This window comes from Anneissia japonica, unplaced genomic scaffold (genome assembly GCF_011630105.1).
Source record: "Anneissia japonica isolate Jap-2015-1 unplaced genomic scaffold, ASM1163010v1 scaffold287941_len684077_cov200, whole genome shotgun sequence".
Classification (NCBI taxonomy): Eukaryota; Metazoa; Echinodermata; class Crinoidea; order Comatulida; family Comatulidae; genus Anneissia; species Anneissia japonica.
In genome coordinates, this window is record NW_022713799.1 from 358,836 (window position 1) to 369,726 (window position 10,891).

The 10,891-nt window shown below is 32.3% G+C and overlaps 2 protein-coding genes across 4 annotated transcripts in view; both read left to right on the top strand.

The window, feature by feature from the left end:
- Positions 1–2,426, top strand: part of LOC117108783 (disks large homolog 5-like) — a 52,615-nt gene extending 50,189 nt beyond the window's left edge. For all 3 annotated transcript variants that reach the window (XM_033250932.1, XM_033250933.1, XM_033250934.1), the window contains one exon: positions 143–2,426. In XM_033250932.1, the coding sequence (XP_033106823.1) occupies positions 143–249 (107 nt within the window). In that variant the 3' untranslated portion in view covers positions 250–2,426. The remainder of the gene's footprint in view (positions 1–142) is intronic.
- A 3,174-nt stretch (positions 2,427–5,600) lies between these two features.
- On the top strand, positions 5,601–10,192 carry LOC117108774 (growth arrest and DNA damage-inducible protein GADD45 alpha-like). The gene is made up of 4 exons (XM_033250922.1): positions 5,601–5,767; positions 6,189–6,299; positions 6,944–7,169; positions 7,908–10,192. Exons 1-4 carry the CDS (start codon positions 5,712–5,714, stop codon positions 7,995–7,997), a joined length of 483 nt encoding a protein of 160 aa, XP_033106813.1. The 5' UTR covers positions 5,601–5,711; the 3' UTR covers positions 7,998–10,192.
- Positions 10,193–10,891: the final 699 nt, after the last annotated feature.

Sequence of the window (10,891 nt, forward strand, 5' to 3'; positions counted from 1 at the left end):
ATATAATGTTTTGCAAAACCATTTCCAGCTGGTCAAAGCTTTGTATTCTTACCAATTTTTTTTTTACTCCAGTGTTAAGCCAGCCAATTTATTTTAAATGACAGCAACAGTTTAAATCATTTGCTTACTTTTATCATTTCAGATACAATACCAGGAGGGAACCTAGCAAGTATTTGCAATGCTGTCAAGAAAATTATTGATAGAGAACAAAATAAGACAATTTGGGTTCCATCAAGCACCCCTCTGTAGATAATGAACTGTTCCTGAAGCAGAGTATCTGATTTAATCAATAGTGGAATTGAAACGACGAATGCGGAAAGCAGTCCAATTATGTGATTTAAGATTTGTATTCAGGTCTCGGAGATGAGGAGATCAAAGTTATAAATTGAGATATAAATTAATTAATTTAAGTAATTTTAAAAACAAGATGTGAATTTTGGAAACAATAAGTTAATAGAATCATGGTTATTATGTGCAGATGAATACTTTTGAATTTGCTTTTATTGAACACTAGGAAAAATAGGCTAAAAAATTGTAGGGCTTTGTGCAAATACACGTATAAGACTTGACTTTCAGATTTATCAGTTCATTGGGGTTTTTGTTGTTGAATCAATAGTAAACTTTTGACAAGCATCACAAAAAAATTATCTAAATTTTCACATATCAAGTATAAAAAGTTGAATAGTGCCACTGAATATGAAAGCACTTAAACATATCATTGAGATAAAAATGTATTTTTTTCTGATCCAAAATTTTTCAGATTTTATTATGACATGTACTGTTTACTGATACTTGGTTCTAATATATTTTTTTTAAAGACCACCACCTTTCATTGATGTGGTTTTATGATTTGTTTTGTAAAAAAATAATTGGCATATATCTTCCATTAATAATTTTTTATCACCTAAGTAATCAAATTGTTTGTGTAACATAATTCTTGTAAGTAAACCAATTTAGTACACCCGAATCACTTGCAACTTTTTTCACAAGTATGTTGGAATGTACTGAGTATTCAGTATGATAACACATCAGGTAAGCAAAACTTCACTCCTACATCAGTTTACTTAAAAGAATTATTTTACATAGAAAACTATAGAAAAAAGTTCAAATTAAATTGTGAATACTGGTCTGTGATTATCATGTATTACTGCCACATTTATCTGAATTTTTTTTTAAATAATTTATCTAAATTGATTTATAACTTTTTGTTCAAAATGCTATTGTTCGGACATGTTATGATCATGTGCAGTGATATAATTGGTGAGCATTTAGTAGTTTATGATGGAAAGAGAAAGAAAAAAATGAAATTCCATTAATAAATTAATTGACTAATTAAAAAATAATTAATTTAGTTATTAATGAGCACTATATCCTTGCTTTCTGCTGCTGGCAGCATTTATCCTTGGGATATTCTATTATCATTATAGTTAGGTTTCATTTGTTTTCAGTTGTGCTATACTGTTGCACTGTGCCTTTTGTTCCAATACATCATAAGTGACATTTACACTTTCTGATTTGTGTGTTTGCAAATATGTTTCACCATTATTCGGGTAATAGATTTTTGTCTCCATATGTGTTAAGGGTTTTATTATCCCTGCATCTCTGGTAGGGTTGTGTGCCCCTCATGTGAGGTGTAGTGACAAAATGAGTCATGTTGTACACCAGGTCAACTTGATATATTCAAGAAGTCTATTTATATTAATGAATAGATTTAAGTGATTTTTAATAATTATGTCTCACGATAGAAAACGTGTGAGTTTTCAGGTACCTTTTAGTAAAACTATTTTTAAAAATTAAAAGGAAAACCAACAAGAAAATTTTATCAGGCGTTTTTAAGACATCTGATTTTTTTCAAAATGATAAATCTCATGTTTTACAAGACTCATTTTGTGACAACACCTCACATATACTGTATGATCTACCTTTTTAGGAAAATGCAATTGATTTGATTTTCTTATAATTTTCCAAATACCCTTAAAATCAACTCTTATTCCTGATTGTCTTTTGATTGCAAATAAGATGAACTAAGAAGAGTATTTGTATCTAGGCAGCAGTTTGCTGTTTCAACGAATGCAAGGGCTTTCAGATACATGATTAGAATATATTTGGTGACACAAAATGGCGACAAACATTATTTTTGAATTTGAGTGGTATTTTTTTAATATTATTTAGGAATTGTCACTTAAGAATTGAAAGTAGTTACTTGTCTTATTTTATTTCAAGGCACTTTTAAGATATTATCATTCAGAGTTGTTTCCCACCTGCCTCAAAGTTAGATTTATAGATATTTTTTTCTGTACACATGTAGTGTAACAAATTATCATTGAATTTAAAACTTTCAGTAATTTTTTTCTTTACACAGATTCGGCTTGACATTGGTGTTCATTAAAAATCAGTACCTAGGCCTTAAATGGTTTTATACCAAACACTGTGTATGTCATTTATTGTCTTGTTTCTGAGGTGTGTCTGAGGTGTGTGTGCTATTGAGTTCCTAAAGTGATGCATATGATCATACAACACTATTTTACACGTCTGGGGTCCTAACAGGTGGGGAGTCATGGACAAGGTTTATGGCATTTATGTATTGTTAATTGCGTTGTCAGAGAACATAGAATGGTCCATGACAGATGAAATATTTCAGACAATTTTATGATAAAACCGATTACATAGGCCAACTGGTATAGGCATAAAGTAGCATAAATCTATGCAGGTGTAAATATATACAGAGTATATTTTAGTGAAAAACAAAACATGTTTTAATAACGTATATACAATGCAAAGCAGATTGATCACGAAATCGGAAACAAAAACTATAATGTTGGGCCCCCTGGTGCTCATACTAGATGTGGATGAATGGCAGTAAAGCATGAAAGAGACGCATATAATTGAAGTAGGATTATACGAGATGGTAACAAAACAAATGAAGAAGATAGGATAAACTTTGCTGTGCTGCGTAGCACAATACAAACAAAATAGATATAACAGTACTCAAACATTGGTGGTGGCTCCAGCGAGGCTCACTCATCAATATTAATATTCATAGCAATCCAGTCTCTACCCATGGGGCAGGCCTGGACCCCCTGACGTCCGATGCCACAACGATAATTTGCCTATCCAAATAACATTATATTGTCTCTAAAAGCACAATTTGGACCATACTAAAGGCCAACTCAGACAGCGTCGTACGACGCAGCCCGACGCGATTTGTTGTCGCGTCGGGTGTTGTCAACATCTCAGCCAGTGTGACTACTGGGAAAAATTCCCAAGATTCAGTCTAAAAAAATCCCACGATTGCTTTAAAATTCCAAGATTCGCAAAATATTAGTATAGGTCTATATACATACAACTTCTTTAAAAATCCAATTTCAAAGCTTTTCCAATGAATTGCATTATACTGTAGGCCTACTGTATGACGAAACAGTGTCTAGATTTTCGAGACCATCTCGTTCGTTTTGATTCAACTGTGTATAAATTTCGGAAGTTGAGGAGTGGGCAGGTGATGGTGGTGGTGGTGGGGAATGTCTTGTCGGAATTAAAATCATATTCATAAAAATACACGTAAAATATTCCAGTACCATAACTCATACTTTATTAGAAAAAAAGCGTTGATTTTTATAACTTCCTTTTTTTTCAGGAGTGTAAAGGTGGTAGGCATAAGATTAAAGTATTTTTGAAGAATTTTAGTGAACTTTTAATTGTCAAATTACAACACAATAGGTGCAATATTCTTGCTCAAATCTACTACCCTACGTACTGAAGCAAACAGTATAGGCCCTCCGCTAAATGGGTGGGATAAAGATCATTCCAAAAATCTTTTTTTTTTTAAAGGTTTAATAAAAAGTTAACAAAAAATCCCAAGATCCCAAGGTGTCAATCAAAATCCGAAGATCTTGGGATAAATCCCAAGCAGTGATCACAGTGACCTCAGCAAGCCAGCGGTCACTCATGAATATTAATATTCATAGCAATCCAGTCTCTACCTATCCTGGCATTAATAAATTGTTGAGCACTGCCCTCTATCCAAATACACACTGTACCTGTTTTGCACATGGTCGAATGAAGCCGTATATTATTTTATATTTTATTTACATTATCTATTTTTTTAATCACCAAAACAAATCAAGTAAGATTAATATACTATGATAATTATTTATTATCTATTGTAAGTCTACATATCACGCTGATTAGCATGTGAGTCTCATGGGTTTTTCTATATTGTACTTGGAATTTCCGTGCCGATATTTATACACCAAAATGGGGGTCATTTAAATCGCATGATATTCTTCATGGGTAAAACCACATGGTGAATCAGCCGGTTGATCTTGATACTGTAAGGTTGCATGTCTATTGCGTAACCAAAGTGTCTCATAGATGCTCAGTATCATAATGGATTGCCGGATAAAAAAGATCGAGAAATAAATAATACCATGTAGCAAAACAAATAAGGCTAAACTTCAACATATGCTTAGATGTGTGACAAAAGACTAATTAAAAGAGTATCACCTACGGGTAATTTAACTATAAATATCTGGAAAATCCTTTAATTGATTAGGCCTAGGCATATATACTAACTGCAACGTTTGCAGTAAATAGTTTCAAGTCCTTCTTGGTAGAATATAGACACCAACACCAAATTAATTTATAAAATATGATCTCGTCCTTAGAGGATGTGATTCGAACACGTATGATGACATCTTAAGATAGAAAAATAATATGGTAAGATAGAAAAATAATATAGTGAGATATGTATTAGGCATACAGTATAAGTTCTATGAGAGGCTTGCCGATTGAAATGTAATTTTTAAATTTCAGTTTTTGTACATCATGAAGAGGCTTCGATGTCCAGAAATATCAAATTGATCATGGCGATGCATAATTGGCAATTTTAAGCAAATATTTTATAGGAGATAACAACAGTTGATTGTCTAAAATGCGGTCTTTTCGGTCGTTTTTCGGCCACTTCAGGGAATGATTTACTGGTATGTACACAGGGCCCCCAAAAATTGTCGGCCTCCCGGATCACCATAACTCGTCGTTACGCCATTGGTAGTCCTAGGCCCTATTAATTATTACAACATTATGCTCAGGATGTCATTATGATATTGTTTCGAGATTTGTATCTGAAACGTGGTCATTTTTATTCATTTTGTTCATTAGTACAGTATGACAATTGTCTTGAGTTGATTACTCCAGAAAAAGCCATGCTTTCCCAAAGAGTCTGCTGTGCAAACGTGCACTTCTGTGCTTTAAAAATTTACTATGCAAGTAAAAAACCAAACTTATTTATTGATTTATTCAGAAAAAAAATATCCCAGGTATTATGCAATTTGTTGCTAAATAATAGTGTTTTTCAAAGCTTGATTACCTACAAGTATATTTTTTTTGTCACAGTGTTGTCATGTGTACCGGTATGAGAGAGCAATTCCGGTCAGAACCAACCTACAATCAGAACCAATCAAATCACAAGGGTTAATGAATAATTCATCGTACACGTTGGATAACTAATCAGATTGTGCTGCCTAAGGAGATTCATGAATAATTCATTGAACACGTTGGCCTTTCCACGATATCACAACGAGAGAGCACGAGGACAACGTTTTGCTGACGCAATGTCAAATTACTATATCCTCTGCACAAACTGCTGAAGCAATCAGAATCGACTAGGAATTAGTAGGGAGTGGACGTACATTACGAACTGTCAAGAAATTATAATGACTTTGGAAGATACAGATCAAAATACACTTGTGCATTCTACGGAAAAGCAAAAGTAAGTTTATATTTTATTAGCACTACAAATTATTTTATTTCATATGCTGTGTTACGGCCGTTTTCATTCATTTTATTACCGGTATTTTGGTGTGGTGGTGCAATGTACCCATCTACCCTGGCCTGGATGCGGTGTGTTCGGGACATTGCGCTTTCAACAAGTCGCAACTTGTTGGTAACAGATGGGCCTCTTTCAGTTCAGTTAACAATAACGGTTGAAAATCAAAAGGTTTGGCTTGAAATCTTTCTTAGGCTTAAGTCAACAGCTGGTAAATTCAGCATTTTAAATTAAATCTTTCAAATGTGCCATGACCCCAGTCAGGCAGGACAAAATGCGGACAAGGAAAACGGTTTAACAATTAAAAAACCAACGTACGTCACAGTTCTCATGTTCTAATTTTCTTGTTTCTTTCTTATTTTAGTAACAACAATAAAATGGATTTAAGTGAATCGTTGAAAGACGTTATTGTGAAGGCTGTTGCAGACGACAGAGTCACTTTTGGAGTTTATGATTCTGCAAGGAAACTTGACAAGTAAGTTTTTATTTTTTTAAATAATTGCTGGATATTAAAAAAGAATAATTTAAATTGTGTTTTGTTCTCTATTTGATATTTGATGTTTTGCAATGATTTTCACTGTATTTGTATTGGATCTTCACTAGATTTCTTTTGAATGAACAATAACAATAAGAAATATAAATGTTTTATTAAATATAAATAAGATGTGTGACAATTCCTTCACTTTAGTGGTATATCTCATCTCACGAGATAAATATACTTCCTACAAGAAAACTCAAAATCCCATATAGGTAATTTTCTGGCAGGGGTCGGAATTTCTATCAGGGGTCGGAATTTCCAACTGTCAAGCTGAGGAATCTTTCAGCCAGAACTAGAAAAAAAAACCAGCAAGTTTCCCCACAAAGGTTGGAAATTTGCGTAGTTTATCATGGGTAGGCCTAATTAATTTCCCAGTGGGGTGGGGCATCTAGGAATTTTTCAACGAGTCAATGTTTATATTTCAAAATAAAAAAAATTACAATGTTGTTGAAGGATATTCACACCTACCAGAATTAATATTCTTGGAATTTATATTTTTTTAAGTTGATGATTGCTTATTTTTTTAGTATGGAAATATATTGGAATGTGTTGATTAAATTTTGATGCATTTTGTTTTTTAGGGAATCTGAGAATGTCTTGGTGTGTATCCAAGTAGAGGATACTAACTTGGATGTAGCGCTTGAAATGCATCTTACTCTGTTGGAAGCCTTTTGTAGTGAATCTGAAATTAAATTGGTCAAGGTGACCAATCATGGACATTTAGTCCAGTTACTTGATAGCGTTCGTGCTAAGCACGGGAGCGGCCGGGATCTTAGCGGTGATGATGTAGTTTGTATGGTTATAGAGGTATGTTTATAAATTCTTTTATATTTATCAAATTTCATTGTCAATAATTAATGAGGGATTCTTGGTTGCCTTCTGTTATTTTAAGTCTGAAAAAATAGTTGGCCTTAATATAGGGAAAAACTTCAAGAATGGAGCAAAAAAGACGGGACAAAAGACTAATATAATATTTCCTGACTTAGTTATGGTGATGGTATATATATTAAAAATTAATAATTAAGTTATTAAAATAACTGATGATAATGATTAGGATATATATGACTATGTTTTTGAAGTGAATATTCCAAACTTTAATTCTTAAATAAACTCTACTGTACATACATACGACATAAAGATTTGTTGTTGTTGAATATTTTATATATTTCCCTTTGGGCCTCCACTTCCTTGTGAATGAGTGCGTAGTGTTTCCAGCTGGTATTTGCAAACCACCTTTGTGTACAGTAGTGAATGGCTTATATTTCTTCATTGTCGGGATTACCATTGTGAAGTGTCGAAACCTTGAATGAAAGTAGTCAGGAAATTACTGCAATACATATGAATATAAGGGCGACTGCATTAAATATTGCTATGTATTTTCCAGTGATGTACAATGAGCTTAATAAGAAAAAGCAATTTTTTCAAGGTGCCATTCTGCTCCTTGGTTGGGTTAAGTGTACAATTTTCTAATTACAATGTTTCAGTAGGTTTTTATTTTTCTCTTTATTCTAAAATATATTATAAATAATTTGTTTTATTTTTCAGGAACCTAATGAAACAGATGGCACGTGTGTTTCGTTTACTGAGATATACCATACACAAGAGTACAGTTGGCACCCCCATGTTGCTCTATAATAAGAAGAAAATGAACAATGAAGGGCTATATTTGTTATGATAGAACATTGGGGGTTGCATTTGGCCAGTGGATAGCAAGATATTTTTCAAAGTGCTGCGAATAAAATTTATCAGAATGTATTCAAGGACTACTAAAAACTGAACATTTCAAAATTGCTATGAATGTGTGGATCATCTCAACATTTCACAGGTTGCAACAGTAGTAGTGGAAACAGCCAAGCACTTATCATATGACATACCTTGTGATATGAATATCATGTGACACAATCAATAAAGAATAAAACCCACCCATTGACTACGGCAGCTTTCAACACATCGCACTGCCTGTTACCAGACAGAAAGCAAATTATGTGTGTCCATTGAAGCAGAACATCGTAGCAGATCAACGCACAAAGGTCGGGTGTTTTTCCAAATGGATTAAAATTCTTTGCGGTGGAAAATTTTGTGCACATTGGAAATATTTATGGAAAAATTCACATTTCCTGTAGTTTGTAAATTTTCCAAAGCTATAATTACCTTTGACTTTGTGTACATGCTAAATACAAAACAAATTTAACTTAAATTAAGATTCAGTATATTGATTGTATTACTATTGTTAAATTTGCATTATACTTATAAGCCTATAGCTTAGTTGTGATAATGGTGAGGCCCACATAGAATTAATTGTTTAATTTTTCATAATCATATCAATTTATCTTACAAAAGCCCAGTATTTTTAACATACATAGTCTGAAACAGTAGTTTCAATATTTTTGTGAATAAAATTGATTCTTGTGTGTTAATTGCAGGGTGTTTGTAACATAAATAGCCAGTACGTGGGTCTATTCACCTGTGCCAAAGGGTCAGGATTGTAAGATAACAATTAATTTTGGGCCTTCAGTACTATAGCATTGTTGTTATTCTGTATTTACCGTTGGATGACGTGGGTGATGCTTTTTAATCAAAGAAGCTGTGCTTAGTGCGTATTCCTCTAGGATGTTTTTGTTTACATTCTGATAAGAACTGTAAATTAATTCTTCGACACATCTGTCAGATATTACTCTACTGGTAGAATATTAGATACCAGACTGCTGGACTTCAGTCTGAGACTATTTAAAGAATATTACATTTTTTGACATTTATTTGTTACTTTAAGTTTATTGATATTGTTCAGAAATGTGGACATGTAAATAGATATTAATAATAATATAATCATATATATATATATAAATATGTATCAAAAGATATTTACTGTTGTAAAGGTAATGATGTTAAAAACTCTACAGATATTTTTCCAACTGTTTTGGGAAAAGACTAGTAAATTGTATCAATTCTTAACATGGCCAGGTGTATGGTTTGTGTAGAAAGGTATATTTTCTAAGGAAGATATTATTTCTGAGCAGTAGTTATATTAAAGAAGTATTGGAAGATAATTTTTGAAACAAATTGACTGTACACAACTTTGTATGATGTCATAGGGACTTGCACAACTTTGTCATAAGGACCACAGCTTTCTGTGATGTAATTAGGACTTGGTTATTGGTGTAGCAACTATTTCCATAGATGGAATTTAAAAAAAAAATACAATTTTAGCATTTACTCGAATTGATTTTTTAAAATGTTTAAAAAAAAGTTGAATTGTAGTATTATTGAAAATGAAATTGTACTGAAAAATTAAAAAGTTGAACCTGAAAATGTAAATTGTGAAAAAAAAAATCAAATTAGATTAGATTAGGTTGTAAATCTTGATCTAGTTACTATTAAATCTGTTGTGATTTCCAAGCAATTAATTTTATTGTTGGTACAAGGCTTTCGCTAAAATTTAATAGCATATCTATTAATATGAATTACAGGAAATATGATTGTTTTAGATTCACTGATATGTAATGACATCACAACATATCTGTGCAATACTGTATTTCATAAGAATATAAATGTTGTTGCTACATTGCCCTTAATTTTGTGATAGAGTTGTAAGATTATGCAAAATCTAAAGTAGGAAGCTCCCAGGGAGTTTTTATTCTACAATTTTTTCACAACTCTCAAAAAGAGCATAAAAGAATGCTTATCTAACTCTATAGTATAACAAAAAATGACATTTTTCTATTGATGAATGTTTATGTAACTCCTATGTGAGTGGAATGAAGCTAATATTTTGTATTGGGTTAGAACAATATCCATATAAGCTTCTATTAAAATATAAAACAAAAGAAAATGAAAGTTTCAGTGTTGTTATTTGTTTAAATTGTGATGAGAGTGGTGTGAGAGTTACCAGAGAAGTGCAAGATAGGAATTTATACTAAAGGGATGGGCTGGTATACTGTATACTGAATGGTTGAAATGCTTGGCTCGGGGCTTGGCTATACAAATATCAAAGGCGATCTCTGTAGACAGTGATATGACTGGATTAATACAATTACAATATAAAACAGATTCGTGGAAAGAAGTAACCTAGTTGGGTGAAGGTCATAAACTAATAACCACAAAAAGGCAGGGTTAATAATTCTTCCATTTTCGACAAGGATCATGAAAATATTTGACAAAAACTATGAGCTATACCTTTTTCAAAATTGGGCTATTTTTCACTTACTCTATTTTTTTTATAAGCACACTGGGGCTGAAATTGCTTATTTTCGGCTGATTCTTACATTATGGTAGCCAAGGATCATGAAAATATACCGATTACAGTATATTTGAATTAACCTTGTTTTAACACCATTTTCATAGCATTTAATGTTGTGAATTATGCAAACATGGTGCCACAGAACACAAAACATTAAGCTATTATTAAACTATAGGCCTATGCGTAATGAATATGGTTTATATTATTAGACCTTAAAGGTAGGTTTTAAGCGGCATTGTGATATGTGAACTGCTTTTGTGATGAAATTGTGATCATATCAATTGAGGAGTAC